General features: G+C 39.1%; 2 protein-coding genes across 4 annotated transcripts; both read right to left on the bottom strand.

Moving 5' to 3' along the window:
• Positions 1-896: 896 nt before the first annotated feature.
• LOC115738253 (GATA transcription factor 11-like) lies at positions 897-6,151 on the bottom strand. Of its 2 annotated transcripts, XM_048284192.1 has the most exons (4): positions 5,977-6,151; positions 3,158-3,409; positions 2,774-2,819; positions 897-1,889 (listed from the first exon to the last, which is right to left on the bottom strand). In XM_048284192.1, exons 1-4 carry the CDS (start codon positions 5,986-5,988, stop codon positions 1,192-1,194), a joined length of 1,008 nt encoding a protein of 335 aa, XP_048140149.1. In that variant the 5' UTR covers positions 5,989-6,151; the 3' UTR covers positions 897-1,191. The 2 variants fall into 2 exon arrangements, with proteins under 2 accessions (XP_048140149.1, XP_030526692.1); XM_030670832.2 differs by lacking the exon at positions 2,774-2,819 and having other exon boundaries at positions 897-1,887; positions 5,977-6,148.
• A 3,800-nt stretch (positions 6,152-9,951) lies between these two features.
• Positions 9,952-16,916, bottom strand: LOC115738254 (cytokinin riboside 5'-monophosphate phosphoribohydrolase LOG1). Of its 2 annotated transcripts, XM_048284659.1 has the most exons (8): positions 16,898-16,916; positions 13,052-13,198; positions 12,394-12,491; positions 12,223-12,253; positions 11,380-11,479; positions 10,686-10,756; positions 10,447-10,590; positions 9,952-10,352 (listed from the first exon to the last, which is right to left on the bottom strand). In XM_048284659.1, exons 2-8 carry the CDS (start codon positions 13,163-13,165, stop codon positions 10,260-10,262), a joined length of 651 nt encoding a protein of 216 aa, XP_048140616.1. In that variant the 5' UTR covers positions 13,166-13,198; positions 16,898-16,916; the 3' UTR covers positions 9,952-10,259. The 2 variants fall into 2 exon arrangements, with proteins under 2 accessions (XP_048140616.1, XP_030526694.1); XM_030670834.2 differs by lacking the exon at positions 16,898-16,916 and having other exon boundaries at positions 13,052-13,269.
• Positions 16,917-20,569: the final 3,653 nt, after the last annotated feature.

Below are 20,569 nucleotides of genomic sequence, written 5' to 3'. Positions count from 1 at the left end.
CCCGACTAAATGCGTCAACCCGATGGGTTCTTTTCCCCTTTAGACTGTATTACCAAATCACGTTCTTGATGTTAATTGGTGTCCGCTACTCTTTGATCGATCGATTAATCTCCATCGGTGGGGCAGTTCCTCCATCTCGCATGTACCGATGACTCTTTAAATTATTTTGGGTCATGGAGGAAAGTTTGTATTTATCAGTGCGCGGCCATTGCTGGGTCACTTGTAATTAATACTTTCGAAAATGAATTATTCGTCTTAAGTTAGCCTAAAGAGTGCCCTAGAAAAGTACATTAGGAAGCGCCTATTATAGAAAAGTTATTAAGCAGCTCAGAGCACATAATTTAGTGGGCAGGCCTTTTCATTGGCGGAGATGCGAACCACTCCTATGGCACCGTCGCCTTTTAATAGGCAGGGCGGAAAGGCGGCACATCCGACCATCGGCTATGATTCCCGGCGAGATACCAGTATAAAAGACTCGTCGTACTCCCATACATCACGAGAGAGAATTCATGGTCCTAACTGGTTCCCAAACCTTGGTAGCAAAGCGGAGAAGGTTAGGATTGGCGATGGCGATCCATTTAAAGTACCGCACACCTATCACCCCGATCCATCCTTCGCAGACTAAGGTTTCTGGAGACCATGGATTAACTGAGAATCGATTCTATGACTTTTGACTCGCACACAAAATCTTAGACCACTCGACGAACCACCTGCTTGGATCGATCATATTCAACTCATGTTAATAACCGACTCACGATCTCTAAATCTGTACAGGACTAATCTCCAATGGGGGGGACATGATATGAAAATCCCTGGATTACTGCAAGCGGCAATCTGCAAATTCTACCAAAGAAAAGAGAGAAATCAAGAGAAAGAGGAGAGAAAATCAGTCTATTACAAAGAATCATTCTATCAATGGCTAAGTATCGCAAGCTCATCAAGTTTTCCAGGTTTCAGGGAATTCCATCAGCTCCGAAGTGCAAAGAAACAGCTAAATGTTTCCCGACTTTGCGGACAAAGTGCAACCCTTCCCATCTCCCTAATCAGTACTACTACCTCATCCTACTTATTGCATCCATCTACATGAAAACCAATTAGCCTGAAATATAAAAGAACCAAGGAATTGGAGAACAAAACAGGATCCACCTAAACTCAGAAAAAAGACCGTTCTCCTTTCCAGTCGAAATTGAATCAAACAGGGACACGCCCATCAGACATTGTAACTGGAGGGCACCTCAAGTTGTTCATGGCTGCAAACCCGGGCTTGTGATCTGCCTTCTTCCTCATTTCGATTACCTTCCTATGAGAATTAGAATGCAATGACGAGACGAATGTGGGACTTGCTGCTGGACGGTACTCTGGGAAGAGGCGGCCGGACCTGTAACGAACCCCACATGCATTGCAAAGGGTCTTGGGCCCCATTGGCCCTTCTCTCCATTGTGGGGTCTTTGTGACCTCGCAATGCATGCATTTCCTGGCTGGACTTGGATTCTGTGAAGCCGAGTTCATCTCTTTTGCACCAGAGAGCAAATGCAAATTCCTTTCCTTCCCCTTTCTTTTGCTGAAACTTTTTTTATAGTGGCAGCTTTCTGAGAATGACCCAGAAGCTGCCAAAGGACGGTATTTACCAGAAGCACTGCTAGCAGAGGAAACAAAAGGAAAGTTGAACCTAGTTTTCGGCGTCAGTGGGCGTAACCGCTTGCTCCGAGCACGCTTCACAGGGATTAAAAATTTGGAGCTGAAGAGAAGAGAGTTCTCAATCGAACCAGAGCTGCTGTTCTCGAGGCTACAATCTTTGTCGTTAGAAGTCTGATAATGGGAAATACTTCGGTTTGAGTTTGTCTCTGTGCAGCTTGGCGATGCTTTTACTTTAGCTTTATCCTCATTCTAGGCAAAAGGACAATAACAATGAAGAAAAGGTGAACAAAATCATCGATCTTTTACCAACAGTAACCTTTTTTCTTCTTGTTGTAAAGAACAGTGCAACAGAATCATTTTAGAATCCCAGTGTAGCAGGTTTCAGTAGCTCCTTCATAGTTTTAAGAGAACAGAAGAATCGCAATGGATGGAATTGGAAAGCCTGTTGGTTCTAACCAAGTCAACAATGTGTGCGCCTCACCATTTATGGTGTCCAATCCTCTCTGTCATATACTCCAGGAATATAACTATCAATTCATTGTTTGGCAAACTGATTAATAGGGCACTTTGCACTTTTAAGGTCTAAAAGGCCACCAATGAAATCATTCTGAGACAATCACTCTAGCTTCCACGTACTATAGATAGTTTGAATTAATTTCATGAAGCATGCCAAAACTAATTCAAGGCAAGCAATCAACTGTTTCATGTCATTAGAAAAACAATGGATTATGCAGGAATCTCCAGTACAGCAATGACCTAGCATATCCTCTCTCCTCCGCAAAGGAAGAAGGGAGAAAAGGAATTGCGTTTCTCATCCAATTCTTAGTTGCATCAGGCTGAGCCGAGACAAACCAGTCTGGTATGGGTGGGTCCCACGTGAATAGCCAACTGAACCCAACAGTATTGACAGACCCACATGTGCAGGCATTCTTGATAAATTGAAAAGCAGAAAACAAGGTTCATCATCTTGCTTGTGCTTTTTTCCTTCTAAATTAATGGCGAAACTCTTGAAATTATCCAAGTACGCAAAATCGGATAATTCTTCTCCATGATTTTTTTTAATACGTACATAGCCAAAGACATATCAATTTCAACTGCTACAGCCTCTACGCATCACATCCAAAAAAGCCACAAGCATGGCTGAAGGCTGATGCCAAGAGTGTAAGACATCCAATCAGGCTCTACAGCAGGAGTCTTAACGTCAATCATTGATTCCAAAAGTGCTATTTGAGTCAAAGACATTGTTTCTATCATCATGGCCAAGCTCACTTTGCCACCGTGTGATTTTGAGAGCAGAACAAAAACAGGCTGGACTCTGAAATGACAAAGTGGGTTCGACCATCGGAGAGAGAGTGCATGCAATCTCTCTCTCTCTCTCTCTCTCTCGTCCTCACGGTAAATTTTGCACACTTTTAAACTTTTCCATCTAGCATGATGACACCATGGTAAGTATTTACATACCTAAAAAATGCGACGTTCTGAAAATGTCTTCAAGAAAGAGACAGCATAAGAAACTCACCCTTGAAAGGCTTCTGTCTGGTGCAGAAATGTCTTCACATATTTTCCCACAATAACTAGATGGACATCCTTCCAAAACATCTGAAGATGGCAGTTCCAGGAGTCGGAAGCTAGCATCCCAGTCATCCGACAGAATATTACCTTCTACATCTTCCAATGGGAAATCAACTTGTTTGAGGACATTGTCAAAAAACTCATCGGATGTACTATTGACATTGTCATCAAATATCCATGAGCCCACATAGTCAATCTTCTGCAGGGATGCCAATTGGAAAAAAAAGAACAAAATGAAGAGAAAAAATAACCCAGTTAGCATGACCCTGTACATCTGAAGGAACCTATAAGTTGTCAAAAGAACCATGGCTACATCCACCTTTCCCTTTTGAATAAATAAAATATGATTTCGTTGAGAAGAAAACAGTGGAAATATACAAGATCAGAGATAGGAAAAGAAACACAAATAGAAACTAAAACAAAACAGAACCAAAGCAGAATCACCAAAGACAGATAGAAGAAAACGTAACAGCAGCATCAGAGCTTCAGTTCTCTCAAAAAATCCTTTGTCACATTCTCTTCGACTGCCCCACACAAGACAAAGTGATGCAGTGTTCCCAGATTCCTTTGAGATTGAATTGCCCACAAAAGCATTTCAATGACTGAATAGCATTTCTAGGCATGACCAGAAATACCTTTCCTGAGGTACAGATGTGATTCCATGGATTGAGATCGGCATGAAGTGTATTTACCATAGAAGATATCTTTTCGATCAAGAAGAACTGACAGATCTGATTTCCAGAAAATCAGACGAATCAAGATGCTAGTCAATTAGTATATTTGAGCAGTAAATGTGTTAATCAGATATATTTTGACCTCCATGAGTACAGAAAGCAATCTAATCATTATTATAGAGCGAGAGAATGACCTTTCAAGGGTAATGAGTAGGTGCACAAGCACTTTGAGTTTGGGTCCACAGACCACATTACTACTTAGCATTGCCCATACTGCTTAACAACATACCCTCTTTATCTCTCTGTGTTTTATCTTCCAGTTTACCCATTCCATTGATTTCACACAGCATATGTTCTTTTACACACTAGTTGTTCCTAACAAGATTATGGAGAGGAAATTTTCGGCTAGGCCTTTATCTTGTTTTATTTCATTGCTTAAAGATGTAAATTGATCCTACTTCGAGCCGTTTGCTCATCTTTTTGCAGCTCTTTCTATACTCATCCACGTGCCCAACAAATGTTTAGTTACCTAGTTGACAGTATCTGGATCAATATTTAAGTTGGAGGATTATGCTTGTGTTGTAAAGCGTTGGCTGCTTTCTTTCTTTCTTTTTCTTTTTTTTTTTCCTTTTTGCATACTTGTCTATTCCTGGGAAGTCAAATGTTGACTTTAAAAACTGTTTATTCACTAGTTGCTCCTCCAATGGAAGAAGGGGTTAGTTTGGATCCAAAACTAGTTAGCAAGCAGTTTCCGTACTTTTTTCTAAGCAGGTCAAAGCCATCTATTGGAAAATACTCATCAAGGTGGAGATTCGTTAGCATGTCTTGGGATCATGGAAATATAGAAGGGCTAGTACCAAAGCCAAGTAGATGTGCCAATTGATTATTCTCTCTCTTGGGGTAAAAGCCCCAATAAACAACGAGGCTAGATGAAAGTGTCCGTACTAACTGAGAAGAGAAAAATACAATGTTCTTTCCTTTTTTTTTTGGGCGAAAGAGAGAAGAATAAAAAGTGACAGGGTGGCCATTCAAGTTTTGATGAAAGCAGTGTAGAAGAGTTTTGTGCTTGGCCTAATTCAGCATTACTGTTTGTGGATTTCCTCCTATTGTGAAGCTTGGTGTATTCTCCTTGTAGGCTCTATCAAACCAAGTATATCTTATGTATTCCTTTGTGTCATACCATATGGTTTGCCAATAAAACTTTGCTTCTGTAGCTCCTAACAATGAAGGTGTATTTTGATACATCTTGCACCAACGGATAAATGCTCTTGAAAAGAGAAATTCCTTACAGCTCTTACTGTGCAGAAAGATTGATATCCAAACACACAGGAATGGTTCCTACATGTGAAGTCTTTCCAAGTTTAAGATGACAATTTCACAGAAAAGGACTTATCATCTTACAATACATGTATCTTATTACCTCCCAACATTCCACAAAAAGACACAGAATCATATCCAATTTGAAACCACGTCCCTTTCAGCAGTTCTGAAAAACCATCGCCGGCCTTGTCTTTCTTAACAAAGCCTCTTCAAATTCAAATTTTGAAAAAAAAAAAAAATGCTCCAGTGCTATTAACAAATAAAACAGACTCAAATCCCTTTCAAGAGCCAAGGGGAAACAAAACACAAAGTCCGCATTTCAAGCATTGTGGTCAAGTTTGGGAGCAGGACAAACCACAAACGCATCATACCCATTAAGACCAACACATATTATACTTCGAAAAAACTGGAAAACCATATTGGCCTCCTAATTCGTCCATCTTCAGAATGTCCAACCGGAAAACAGACAACAACAACACAGCAAAAAAGAAAAAAATCAAATCTTTCCCACACATCATGCCGCATACCCAGTGTCCATGTCCCAGCCAAAAAAAAAACCCCAATGCAACTCAAAAACGCAGAAAAAAAATCAGACATGCTGGAACAATTGAAGAATGCACGAAACTCACCAAACAGCCCCGCAATGCGGGCGAAGAACACAGCAGAAATCACTCAGGAAAAACAAGCCAAAAAAAAAAAGAAGCAAGATGGCCCTGAGAATGTAAACGACAAAGGGATCAACAACACAAGAGCGGGACGGGGAAATGTGAACCTTCTTTGACATGGTCACATGGCTGAAAGGGGGGTGGGCGAGAATCACCGCATCGCCAATGTCGGGAGGTCGGAAAAAGCTGTGCTGTTTACCTCAACAGAACAAGATAGAGAGATAGGGAAAGGGCGAAAGAGATTCAGAGGAATCGGTTGTGTCTGCAAATGGGGATTTAGGTCTTTTTCCCTTTTGTAACAGAGGGAGTGGCGGTACGACAAGGGCGACCTCACCGGACCTTACCATGCGCGCGCGCCTCATCGCTGTCGGTTCGACATACAAACGTACGCATCGCGTGCCGCACGAGAAACCCGATCTGGTCGCGGTCAACGCCTTTTGAGGGGTGCGTCTAAATTCACGTGATCTCTCTCTCTCCTTTTTTTTTTTTTTAATTTATTTTCCCTTCCCATAAGGAAATTAATTTGATTTTTAATTTTTTTTTGGGCCAGATCTGTTTGACGCGACAATGTCCATGTTTCGGGCACGTTACTTGATCTTCGTTTGAGGCAAAGGATCCTTTTCTTTTTTTTTTTGGGATTTCCAAGTTCGTTGAATTTAAATCTCGAATCGATCAAAATTGATCGTGCAATCCAATAAATCTTTTGTGTCTATATTGCATGAATTTTGACGCCTTCAAATTCATCGCCCTTTTATCTTTTTCTTTTTCTTAACGATGAATGCACGACTTTAATTGAGATTAAAGGAGTCTTAATTGATCCGATATGATTCGTCGGGTGTTTCAAGGTATCCGAATAGTTCATGGTGTTTTTCTTGCGAGGGAAGGAATATACGTTATTTAGCGAGTGGATCGTGAACGAACGGACAATGGTTGATCGTAGTGGCTCTAGCAATGGCTCGAAGAATGAAGAGTTCGTGAGTTGGGATCGGAATAGCTGGTCAAACGTGTGATTCATCTTTACAAAAAGTAAAACGGAGAATGAACATATGTACGAGGTTGTTGCCCAAACCCCGCAACTGATTTCGGGTACAATAAGATATGTGCTTCGGGACTAGCCCCTCTTGAGTCGATTTCAAGTTTCGCGCTTTTGAAATTGATCGACTTAATTCATGCGCATCATTATGCTTCACGGTCGTCCACAAGACTCGATCGAGATTTTAAAACACCCTTTTTTATTGAACTTCTTTTTAAGTGTAGATAATAAGAATGTAAATCAAGCTAACTGAATTCGAGCCTTTCTTGAAATAAAAGGAGCCACAATAATTTCTCTTCCCAATTTCTCGAAAACCTTAAAATTTTAACAACGACGATTTAACTATAGAAGACGTAATTTTGGGGCGGATTTTGTTAAAAAGAACATCTAAAATATTCGTAAAACAACTAAATTAAGGAAAGTAGTGATCTCCAATGTACTCCGACTTTTTCTCCAAATGATCTAATAAAAGCCTTAAAATCAAATATATATTTAGTAAACATATTATAAAAGTCAGATGCACATTTTTATCAATAGTCAAAACGATATCGTGCATTTATCTGGACTTCGTTTGTTTCACCAAAAAAAAATTACCTAAAAAAATGTTTTATAAATAACTGCTCATATCGATTGAAATAATTAATTATAAAAATATGTTCATTATAGACAACAATGGATGTTTGAACATTTTTGTGGTTTTAATTGTTCCGATGTGATTCATTGAATGTTTCGAGATATTTGAATAGTTTTGTGTTTTCCTTGCGAAGGAAGAATATCCACTCTTAACGAGTGTATCATGAACGAACAGGCAATGGTTGAACGTAAATAGGGGTGAGCATGGTTTCATGGTAGAACCTGAAACTTGAAATCGAACATGTGAAGAACCTGTTCGATTTCAAGTTTCAAGGTACGCAGGGTGGGGTCCAAGTTTCAAAAATTGGAAAACCTATTACGACAAGTAGGTTCCAGATTCTAGTTAGATGGAACGTGGCACCCGAAACCTATAACGAGTTTTTGTGTTTTTCTTGTTATATGTATTCGCGCGATCCTGCGATATCTCATGGCATCCGATGATAAGATTGTGATTTGGAATTATTAGTTTAAGCTTCTATTTCTGATGATATTCATGACCGTGACTTTTACTTTGTTAATGTTTTACATTTATTCTCATATCTAAATATGAGTTGTGGTTAGTTGATTGCGGTAGCGGTTTGTGGTCTTTAAAGGCGACAATTCACTGCAAAATGTTTAATTAAGAATATAGGTGGAACCTAAGTAGACTCTAAAACCCGTGATTGGGTAGGTTTTAGGTTCCAAGGTATGTATGGTAGGTTTCGGGTTTCAAAATCTGAGAAACTTGTTATGACGTGTAGATTTTAGGTTCTATGTGAAACTTGTAAAGAAATTGAAATCGTTCACCCCCTAATCGCAAAAACTTTAGTAATGGCTCGAACGCCAAGAGTTCGTGAGTTGGGACTGGAATAGTTGATCAAACATGAGATAAGAAAATTACCAAAAAAGTTCTAAATTGTGCCCAGTTCAATCCTACATTTTTTTTTTTTGCTGATTCAGTTTTAAATCTTTTGCAATCATATCAATTTAGCTAATTTTGATTGACCGACAACATAATATTTGAATATTTTTGAATTTTTGAATTTTTATTGTTTTTGTCCTTCCCTCCTCTTCTTCTTCCTTTGGTCGATCCGGCCGGAGGCGGCCAACGAGGTTGGTGAACCTCGCTCCCGCGGTCACTAGTGAGGGCGAGCCTCACTGCACGGCTAGAGGAAGAAGAAGAACGAAGGAAAATAAAAAGAAAATAAAATATTGAAAAATATTACAATATTATGTCGCCCATTGTCCATGTCGGCGTTGACTTGCCAAAATTGGCCGAATGGATTGAATTGATATAATTTCAAAAAGTTTATGACTGAATTGACAAAAAAAAATTTCAGATTGAATTGACACAATTGCAATAAATTTAGAACTTTTTCGATAGTTTTCCCAACATGAGATTCATGTTTACATTTATTAGAAAGGAGAATGAATATATGTAATTCCGGCTACAACGAGATGTGTGCTTCGGGACCAGCCCCTCTGAGGTCGATTTCAAGTTTCGCCCTTCAAGTTGACCGACTTAATTCATGCTCATCATTATACTTCGCGATCGTCCACGGGACACAAATGAGATTTTAAAATACCCTTTTTTTTTTGTCAGAATTTAGAATACCCTTTTGTCTCGAACTTTTTTTGAAGTGCAAATAATAAGAATGTAAATCAAGATTTGAACCTTTCTTGAAATAAAAAGAGTCACAAGAATTTTTTTTTTCCAAATTTCTCAAAAACCATAAAGTTATAACAATAACGATTTAACCACTGAGTATGTCATTTTGGGTCGGATTTTGTTAGAAAGGACATCTAAAATATTCGTAAAACAACTAAATCAAGAAAAAGTAGTAATCTCCTACATAATGAACTTTTTCTCCAAATCATCTAATCAAAACCCTTAAAATCAAATATTCTTTCATTAAACATATTGAACAAGCGCCCTACAATTATTTGTCGATACAGCTATTTGGTAATATAACTATTACCGATATCTAATAGATGCTCCCACTATAAAAGACAGATGCTTATTTTTATCAATAGTCAAAACGATATTGTGCGTTTATCCGGAATCCGTTTGTTTCACAAAAAATAAAGTATCTAAAATATATATTTTATAAATAAATATATATACCGATTGAAATAATTAATCATTAAAATATATTTATTGTGGATAACAATTGATGTCTGAATATTTTTCATTGGCGACGGGGATTTTTTTCATTCAGTTTATTTTTGTTGGTGATACGAACAATCATATAGAAAAATGAGGAAGCACCGTGATGCTTTGAAAATGACGGATCGCACAAAATGGAATTGGGTTTTGGTTGGACGATACCAACTCGACTTCGATCTTTTCGTTCCGTCCGAATTGAACCGAAACTCGATCCACCGTCGGCCCTACTTCCATTTACCAAACGATTCGAGTATCTCGCTGGGTGGACCTGTAGAAGAAACTTTCAACTGATTCCAAGGTTGCAGACATGGAGGAATGAGGATGAAGAACAAAGATGAAGACGATACAATCACAATTTACAAATCCCTCCCTCCCTTGTTTTTTCCACATAAGAAGCTCTGGCAGATGTATCCTCTCTTCCTCCATGCGAGAGAGGAAGAGAGGATCTGCCTCTCTGAGTGGAAGTGGGGACCTAAAAATCCAGAAATTTCAAAAGTTCGTTTCCACAGCCCCTCTTCTTCCTCCTCCTTCCTTCCTTCTTCCTTCAGAGAGAGAGAGAGAGAGAGACCAGGTCTCTCTCATCTGGAGATGTCGCATTTTGGGGTGTGTCCCAGTTGTTCATTCTCCCAGTTTAGCTTGGAAGCCACCCCTTCATGGCGTGGAAAGTACTCCTGAAACAGAGTCCCACGAACAGATAAGGAAAAAACGAACAAGAAGAACGTGCGCCCCCTGTTCGTAAGAGAGACAGGGTGATGAATCTAATACCTCCATCTTCTTGACTAAGTCCTTAGCCGAAGGAGAAGAGACGATGATGTGGCGAGCGCTCGGGCTGATGAAGCCTTCCTCCACTGCCTTGTCTATGAACGAGAGCAAGGAGTTGTAGTACCCGTCCACGTTCAGCAATCCCACCTGCAACATTCGTTCACTCTTTCAATCTCATCAACCGCCGCAGAAAACAGAGCAAACCCACTGCGGAGGGGGAGGGAGAAAGATTGAAGCATTACGGGCTTGTCGTGGATGCCAAGTTGAGCCCACGTTATCACTTCCAGGAGCTCTTCAAGAGTCCCGTACCCACCTTCACAGACCGGAAGAAGAAGAAGAAGAAGAAGAAAACAAAAACCAGAGTCAAGTCTCTCTGTCAGTAACTCGGACCATCGTTAGGTTTTTGCGCTTTATCATTTTGGGCCATTATTTTGTGCTATTGGGCTTTAGCCTCTTCTTGATCTTTAACATGCAATTTCACTTCCCCAGTATTTTGCAATTGCTGGGTCATCTCTAATTGGGTTACTTTGCTTTCATGATTGATCTACGCTTCTTTTTAGGAAAGGAATACAAAAATTGATTCAAGAGTTTAAAAGATTGGATCCAGAGGGATCGACTAGTCCACCCCATCTATTTTTTTTTTTTCAGATAAATTTTGCTGGTTGGATGCACTTGGTTTTACTCCAGACCGGCACATGGAGATGTTTTCGTGCATCGGTTTGCTTCGCGAAGTAATCATCTTTCCAGGAAGAAAACCTAGAGGCAGAGAGAGCATCCCGACCTCGCATCGCCACTACCTATGTTTTGTCGCTCCTGCTAGTTCGGCTTAGGCAAGAGTTACGGAATGAATGTTTCCGAATCCGAGTGCAAAAATTGAATTTAGCTGTCGTCACGAGTTCGATATTTAGCGTGGGGGATGAAAGATGGGGAACGAACCGGGCAAGGCGATGAAAGCATCTGAATGTCTAGCCATCTCTGCTTTCCTCTGGTGCATGTTTGCCACTGGCTTCACTTCCCCCACCGTTTCTCCGGTTAGCTGCCGATGCATCAACCAAAAAAAAACACTCAAATTCCAACATCAGTACACAGGGAGAGTTGTCTGAAAGTGTCTTGGCAAGGAGGGGGAGAGGCAATGATGAGGTTGAGCCTGTGGTGGGCTCAACCCGGTGTCTCTTGTCTGACCAAACACTTGAGAGCCCAAGACCAAAAATGGGGCGACACGAGAAAAGGAAAGCACGAGAGAGAGAGAGAGAGAGAGAGAGAGAGAGAGCCAATGTACAAAAGCTGAGAAGGACTCGCAAAAGGAATGTTGGATACAGTGTGAATTGAAAAATCTTGCCAAGTGGGTACAAAAGAACCATCAGAGAGGGACAAACTGAGCAAGAGACCCAAACAAAATCAGGTCTGTTGAAGTTCACCAGGACTCTAAGAGGCTCTTTGGAGTCTAATGAAGCTTTTATCGAAACAGCTTTGATGCTATGGCATAACGCAAGAAACATCAAAAGAGACAAGTGAGCAAGTTCTCGTTTTAGGGATAACAAAGGTGAGGCTGGAAATTCGTGTAACAACTGTAGCAGCTGCCCACAAGTTGACGGGGACTTGGGACTTAACCATCTCGAAAACAGAGTAAGGAAAAGAGAGGCAGATAATGCCGTGACCTCTCTCTCTCTCTCTCCGTCTCTCTCTCTGTTTCTGATCTGTTGGGTCACTTTCATCTAATTGTTCCATTCATCGGTAAAAAAGAAAATGACACAATCATGATGGTAGTAGCAGATATACCTCCCTAGGCATGAGGGTCTTGGGAATCACTCTGCAGTCGGGCAAATTACGAGAAAAAGGAAACAGAAAAAAAGATGTCAGCGAACCGCCCCAAACTTCAAATTAGCACAAGTAAATGAAGAAAGCTTTAGGATGATGGAAGATGAGAATCAGAAGCAGATAACTGATTACCCAATGACATGTCGACCGCCATTGTAGACGGCTCTAGAAACAAGGCCCATCAGACCGATGCTCCCTCCACCGTACACCAGATCGATGTTCCTCGACACCTTCAACATGCATCACCCAAAATAGAAATCTCATTAAATGTCTGTTAACTGAAGAAGTATTTTTTCTTTTTCACTGATCGCCAAACAGGAAATTCAAGAATCTGCTTTCAGGCTCTCGTCAACTGCGCCCACATTATTGACTTCGTACTTGCACTAGTTATACTGGCACGTTTGCAGAAACAGAGAGACCTTGTTGATAAAACAGAGTCCCGTTAGTTATTAGCTGAGTCGCCTAAGGCTATAAAATTAAGATGGAGGGAACCATCAATGCACATCAAGAGAACTCCATCTGGGCATTCTAGCGAAGCGACACTCGAGCCATCGTCCTATCAGAATGTCACTTCGATCAAATCGAAGAGAACGTACGCGACTGCGACGGGGACGGAAAGAAGTACAGGCATTTGAGGATGAAGAAGCGACGGAGACAACAACCCAAAAGGATTACTGATATGAGCCAGAACGGTGGAATCAAAAGGACAAAAGAATTACGCACAGAGAGAGAGAGAGAGAGAGAGAGAGAGAGAGAGAGAGAGAGAGAGAGAGAGAGGTGTTTGCATTACCAGCTCTGTTCCAAGTTCTAACGCGGCATCGGTGTAACTGCTCTTCTTGCCTTGGCTACTCCCACAAAACACACAAATCCTTTTGAATTTCGATTGCTTCGTCTCCTTCTCCATCTCTCAACTCTCTCTGTCTCTCTCTGTTTCTCTCTGTTCGTGTTTCTGGTGACCCCCGGCTTGATAGTTCGAATGTGGGTGATGGGTGGTGATGCGTATATATAGCGGCCCAAGCGTAAGTTGGCTCCACTATCGTCTGCAACTTTTCCATGTAATAGTGATAAAGGTACGGCCTTTTTCACTTATGTTTTCGTTTTTTCTCAAAACAATGGTCGCACTTGCGCTCGCGTCTGCATCAGTCGTATGTTTCCTAACTTATGGTGTATGGTGTCATGGCACCAGAACGGTCAAAACTAGCGGAAGCAATAGACAAGCTCCTCACATGACATCTGCAAAATGGTATGTTTGTTAGTACGAGAATATTCGACCTCCCGGGCTCGGAAATTCGGTAAGCACGATCGATCCGAAGTCCCGAGTTTTTTGTCGCGCATCCATGCTCAAAACGGTCTTTCTTTAGGCCGGAGAGATTTCGACGGTAAAACATTTGTGGTGTTACTTATTTATGAGTTATCCTACTTTAAAAGGTGGATGGAGAAGCAACTTTAACCATTGAATTGCCGCATTTCCTTGCTGTAATTGTCTATAAATCCACACGGAATATTTCTCGATTTTATCATATGCACGTATGCTCAAAACTCGAGTTTGGGGCTTGAATTGAGCTTTCATTAAGGCCGCTTTTTCTTGATAAGTCCTGTCAAAATCCGTCATAAACCTATTTCTTAACCCATATATGATGACATAAGTTATAATATGAGTTAATTATATTTAATATTTATGTTTAAACATAATATGAGTGTTGAACCAGTCGTAAATGAGTTTATAATTTACTTAGATCCAACCCACCTCACTCGATCTCATGCTCATACACTCCGCATTTTCACCTCAATTTATATGAGTTTTCTTAGATATGATTAATTATGAAAGTGTTTTAGGAATATGTGTTGGGTTGAGTATGAGTTGGGTATGAAAGTCATTATCTTTGCGTTACGATAACTGAATTAAACGGATTTATTGGTGTTGGACCATTTATGACCCCCGCTGACCCGTTTGAGGGGCGTAGTCAAGATGCTCGCGCTCAACATAAAAAACCCTAATCTTCAAAGTCTTTCCTGATCTCAAGGAACAAGTTAGTTGAGCTCTCTTTTCTTACCAACTCCTTGCTTTGCTGTGAACAGCACAATTCACTGCGACGATGAACAGTGCATGTCTGCGTCCTTTCTTGTCCAATGTGACTCTAGTCAAGTCTCGTGAAGCTTCGGTTTATCTGAAATTGCCTGGTGAATTGGCCAATATATGTTGGGAAGACATCCACACTTCATAAGTCCTGGACGAAACTGATGGTTTTTGCATTTTAGGAGGCGGACAGAGAGCATCGCCACTATTGGATTATATGTCCCGGCACAAAGCATGGTCAGTTTGCACGTCAGGTGCAACCACAATTTTACGTCAACATGAATAGTGAGTGTTTGGTTGCAACACACTAATCAACGACGCGGAGCTAGTTTGACTTCGAGCTCAATAACCATTAGAAGTGCGCAGCAAAAGTCCGATGCTTTTATATCGGGAGATCGTTAAGAGGGAGCCCGAGTCCGAGCCCATTAACATATCCAGTTGAACTCACATTCATTTAAAAGCTTAAGCCAGTGAGTTATGGACCAATTTAGATATATTAACTGCTCCACAATACACCAATCCTTCGATGTAGGATTTCTCTAACCCAACTCGCACATGTAATCTCAACAATCACAATTTGAAAAGAGTACGTTTGTTCTTTTGATGGGTAGAGAATTTGAATTATGCTAGCTTGCCCCCATTTGAAGTTCAAAATTCGATAAATCCAGTGTGATTAAGCTTGTGCATCCACCATGAAATATTGATTGATTGAACTTGTGCTTTCCTTTACTCCAATGTGCATGCCATGGTATCGTATTGCGGTCACTCTCAGACACTTGCTGGATGAATAGGGAACATCTGGGTATATAAACCTGAGAAAAATTGGTGTTACCTTTATGTTTTGTACACAAGATGTTGGTAAACATGAAGGGACAAAGAGGTCCTCTCCATCTCTCTCCCCATTCTGGTTTCTCTCTCTGTTGGACCAAACCCACGTTGTCCCCCATCCCCACTCTCTGATGCTTTGCCTTCTCTTCCAACAACATCATCATCATCTTCTTCTTCTTCTCCTTTTTCTCTCCCTCATTTTTCTCTCATTTTTAAACGAAGGATTGACCAAGATGGTGTCTTCTAAGAGGCTAAACTTATCCCATGCTTCAATTCCAAATCCTTTCGTCGGTTTCGTGGTCAAAATTTTCGATTCGATGCACTTAAATTTTTTGTTATAATGCATGTTTTGGACTACATGGCCACCTGCATAAAATCTCTCTCTCTCTCTCTCTCTCTGAGTTTATATTGTATGGATCTGATAAGCAAGACGGGGCAATTAGTATTGTTCAGATTTTTGACTGGTATTATTAATGGTACAGATGATATATCTTGCATGTGTATGTATATTACAGTCCTCCTGCAAATGCTGTCTTATACTTTACCTTATCTACAATCCTTTTCTCTTGTCTGTGTGCCCCTGTAAAATCCCATTTAGACATGCTATAGACGATGGTTTTACACTCTGTAAATTTGTTTTCTTTTTTTATATGCTGAATTCTCCAATTGTGGTCTTGGTTATTGATCTCCACATCTGCTACAATCATCTTATCTACGCTTAAGATACTGTGAGATCAAACATTGAACATATCAGGAAATATGGCGTATGAATGGAAACAAATGGAATCAGACTACGAGGCATGATAAAACTTTGTTTAAGAAATTATTTGCCCCACAACATTGATAATGGTTACCGGCAAAGAACCTTTTAGGATACAACAGAGTCTCGAGCTAGAATATTAGATAGGAATTCTAATATTTCTTTAAGAACTCTTTAAGAAATAATCGGAAACAATCACTATATGCCTTTTTGAGAAACGAAAATGAAAGTTGTTTTGTAAAATAATAAATAGAAGGTTGTGTTTATATATAAGCGAAGAAAAGACAACTCTTCATTCCGAAGAAAACTATATTCAAACACAACTCTTCATGTCCAATAATGGTTAGTTCGGACACACCTTTTTTTTTTTGGTGAAGTTCGGACACACCTTTTCATGTCCAAATAACTATAAATTTAGACACAGCTATTCATATTCGAATAACTGTAAACTTGAACGCACCTTTTCAGTGATGTAATAACCATTAGATATAATTAAATAATTAAAATTTAAAAATTTAAAAATAATTGTATCTCGTACATGATCGATCACACTGTTTCACTAGGACACTTAAATTTATTATTAATGATTTTGAAAAAATAAAAATTGATAAAAATAATCATTAATTTGTGCATATTCCCATCCGTGATTGCGCAAGGTGCGGCTAGTAATTCGCACACACGCACACGGTGTAGTTGGGTCTAGCCCACCTGCCCATTTCTCTATTTGAAAGATTATAATAGCCGAAGTGTGTTGCACTCTGCCATCTTTCCTACGTGGGATAAGAAAAATGTAATTTTTATTTATTTGACAAACAAAACTTTCAACAGAACATGACTCCATCAATTTTAACGTGGGATTTGGAATTCTCTTCAGTTAGGGATGATCTAACTACTCCAGATCGATTAAGTATCCCCACACTTCATGAGAATTCGCGCTCCAAACACCATAAAAACCTCATTTGAAAAAGCACCTCTCCGTCTATCTCTCTCTCTCTCTCTCTCTATCTGCATATTGCGCCTTGGTTGCGACATGAAAGAGAGATGATGTCTGGTACTGATGATCATGATTGGGACTCCGATAAGAGGGTGGACAAAGGAGATGGAGGACTAGTGGTGGTGGATGGGGATCGAGCAACCACAAAAGGCGCGACCGCTCGGGAAGGAGGAGGAGACAAAGAGAGAGTAAGGATACATTTGTTTCACGCAGAATAAATGATTTAAAATATATCATGTGAAAGAATAGCGTGTATTACTTACAAAAATGAATGAATGATAAGTATTTTACTAATCATAAATTGTTATATATAACGAAAATATTTACATTGGTTAACTTTTCTCAATGGTATAATCAATCATTTTTTGAAAATTATTTTTCAAATCTTGAATTCTTCATTAAACAAACATACCCTAGGATATTGATGCGCCCTTTGAATTAAGAGGAGCCTGACATTTCAGAGTGTGGTGATTCTATGTATGGCATATGCCATCTACTTGTCTATATTGATGTGATATCAAAGTCACGTAGATTATCTTTGTAGATCGTGCAATGAATCGTTGTGATTTTTACTACAGTTTAGACACGCTTTAATTTGCATTTAACTTGGAGAAAATTCTAGTTTGTGTTTTGGTTGTTTTAGATGGACGACAAATAACGTAGAATTTTGTTCCATCGCTGCCGAACTGTCGTAAAAGTTGGATGAAGGCCTGTCGCAACACTTGTCCTCATGCGTGGTCTGGAATTTGACATTTGATTGAAGCGTGACATCTAACAATGACCTAATAGGGAAGGCCTCGTACTATTAAATAAGATAGATAGGAAAATTATCAAAAAGTTCTTAGATTTATTATAATTATGCTAATTTAATCATAAACCTTTTACATTCATATCAATTCAATTCATCCGACCAGCCGGTGCTCATGTGACTAATTTTTAATTTGTTTATTAATATTTTTTCTTTTTTTATTTTCTTTTCTTCTTACTTCCTCCAGTCGGCCTGCGAGTTCGGCAAGGTGGCGAAAATATTAAAAATTGGCCACGTCAATATCGGTCGGTCAAATGGATTGAATTGACACAAATGCAAAAGGTTTAAGATTGAATTGACAAAAAAAAAGGTTTAGAAGTGAATTGACAAAATTTTAATGGGTTTAGGACTTTTTCGATAATTTCCACGAAGATAGACAATTGTGGATCACCGACAAATGTTCAAAATATAACATTTTAATGAAGAAGTGGTTTAACTCCAAAATCAGGTAGCGCTAATTCCACATCTTAACTGGCTAAAGTACTGATTAGAGGCAAACGTCTATAGGAAACCCTTTCTCCCATCTCCTTTTCCTTTCTAATCAATCAAATCTGGAGCCTTCTCTCCATCTTTCTTTCTGCACAAGATTGTTTTGAAACCAGTTTGTCATCCTTTTTTAGTATTTGCATGTTGCGTGTCATCATTTATTAAAAGCCAAACATGAAAATGGCTCAACAAAAAGCGGATGTCATCTGCTTCAAGTAAATAATAATATGAGGAATTCGAATGATAACGTAATATGATTGAAACATACCTAATCGTGGCTTTTGGACCAAAAAAAAAAAAAAAAAAAGGCGAGGATCATCGGATAACATACTAATGTGACAAGGAAGAATTTAATCTCTGTGCCAAGGTTAAAAAAAAAAAAATTAATACTACGAAAAATCCCAAACTGGTATATCTATGACAAATTTATCCCAAATTATTTTTTTGACAACCAAAAATCCCAAACTGGTACACTTGTGACAATTTATCTCAAACCGGTACACTTGTGACAAATTTACCCTCCGTTAGTTTTCGTTAAATCTAACTGTCAAATTGCTTAGTTGGATGAAATGTGGCGGTTCACGGGTGTACTAGCTTGGGATTTTTACTCTATGTTTGTCAAATGTTTATTAATTTGAGATTTTTCGTGGTATTAATCCAATTTAATAGAGGGTAAATTTGTCACGTATATACAAGTTTGGAGTTTTTTTTTGACAAAAAAATTAGTTTAGGATAAATTTGTAACAAATGTACTAGTTTAGGGTTTGTGGTGGTCAAAAAAATAGTTTTGGGTAAATTTGTCACAGATATATCGGTTTGGATTATTTTGTGGTCAAAAAATAGTTTGGGGTAAATTTGTCACGGGTGTACCACTTTGGATTTTTTCATGGTATTAATAAAAAAAAAAAAAAATCTCTGTCATCAAGTCTGAATAACTGGTTTAAATAGATGCAAAACGTTTATTCATAATGCTTTCATTCGAACAATATCATTCATTTGTACGCCATCTTCCCCTTTTGCTTAAAGTCTCTTTCTCCTCAGTGCACTCCCGCATAATGGCATATTCACAACCTCTTTAATTCTTTCATACCGACTAACCCTGTTGAAAAAGAATTAACCGATAAGCTTCATGACAAGTTGGAGCTCCTTTAAATAAAAGGGGAACAATGTGAACATTGAATTTGTCGGTGTATTTCCAGCATCGAAGAGACAGTATTGAAAGACGGTATGTTTTTATCAGTTTTCTATACGGTCAATGATGTAAGGACTCAAGATAGATGATGGAACCGTCATACACATCGGTTCCGCCAGAATCGGAGCATCCGATGTGATAAGCTTTCATTTTCTTCGCATGTATACTCTTCCTCTGTTAATTAACATGACATAATTATAAGGCGACCTCCCTTATTATCGTCGATACTTGTGTTGGCCTTCGTCCTGACCTCATTTTCAAATCGTGCTAGGTAATTTTTTTTTTTTTTTTGTAGGGGCGAGCGGTCATTAACAAGTGCAGAAAAAAGGAAATTTTTTTTGTCCTAATGTATTAGGTTCTCAGACCATTTATATGCTAATTGTCCTGGAGGGAGAATTGAGATGACATTGTCACTCCTTGCTCCATCGACACGTGTCCCCATCCTTCCGCGGAAAGTAAGGTTAAGCCATTTCCATGGTCCACCCTCCACTCATTGCGTAACAGGAAAGTACGTTCTGTGAAAAAGTCGCATTTTGATTAAAATGCAGATGCTCAAATGGTACGTGAAGAAAAACCAAATTATTGGCATCGCTTACCAGGTTAAAGGTGTATCGATTTGGATATTTCCAAAAGTGGAAAAGACACGAGCAGCATGCGTGTCGAAAGGCGATTGAGCCGAGATGCGAACTAGACTCCCGTGCTCTGGAACTCCACTTTGGTTCGGTCGAGTATCGATTTCCTATCCAAACTCAACCGGAATAGAGTATTATGATATTTACGTGCCGTTTATTTCGCTTAAGATAAATGATTTGAAAAATATTTTCCTTAAAAATAATCGCTTGATATAATTAGTCTATGAAATTTTATTTTTATTACCGACAACATTTTATGTTTAATTTTTTTTGTGAATGTTAGAGAGATTGTTAAGTTTGTAATCTTTGTTGATTGATTCGAATTCATTATGATTGATATTGTAATATTTAGTTGCTATAGATAACATTTTAGAACGGCCTATTAATAGGCTCTTGTATCGTCAGAATTCAGTATAGAAATATATAGAAATTATACTTTCCGCTCTATTTGTTACCTTGAACGATGAAAATATTTTTTGTTCATTCATCTTTGTACTAAGCGATACGAGCGATTATTTAAAAAAAATATTT

Source organism: Rhodamnia argentea, chromosome 8 (assembly GCF_020921035.1).
Source record: "Rhodamnia argentea isolate NSW1041297 chromosome 8, ASM2092103v1, whole genome shotgun sequence".
Classification (NCBI taxonomy): Eukaryota; Viridiplantae; Streptophyta; class Magnoliopsida; order Myrtales; family Myrtaceae; genus Rhodamnia; species Rhodamnia argentea.
Note: the sequence above shows the minus strand (reverse complement) of the source record. Positions and strands in the feature narration are given on the sequence as shown.

Coding starts and splice junctions, on each gene's coding strand:
- LOC115738253 (XM_048284192.1), bottom strand. Junction 2,820..3,157: donor CAGACAGAAGCCTTTCAAGG/GTGAGTTTCTTA, acceptor CTCCTGCTGTAG/AGCCTGATTGGATGTCTTAC. Junction 1,890..2,773: donor GGCATCAGCCTTCAGCCATG/CTTGTGGCTTTT, acceptor GTCCTTTTGCCT/AGAATGAGGATAAAGCTAAA.
- LOC115738254 (XM_048284659.1), bottom strand. CDS start 13,165: ATGGAGAAGGAGACGAAGCAATCGAAATTCAAAAGGATTTGTGTGTTT. Junction 10,757..11,379: donor TGCTTTCATCGCCTTGCCCG/GTTCGTTCCCCA, acceptor CGGTCTGTGAAG/GTGGGTACGGGACTCTTGAA. Junction 10,591..10,685: donor TTGGCATCCACGACAAGCCC/GTAATGCTTCAA, acceptor CGAATGTTGCAG/GTGGGATTGCTGAACGTGGA.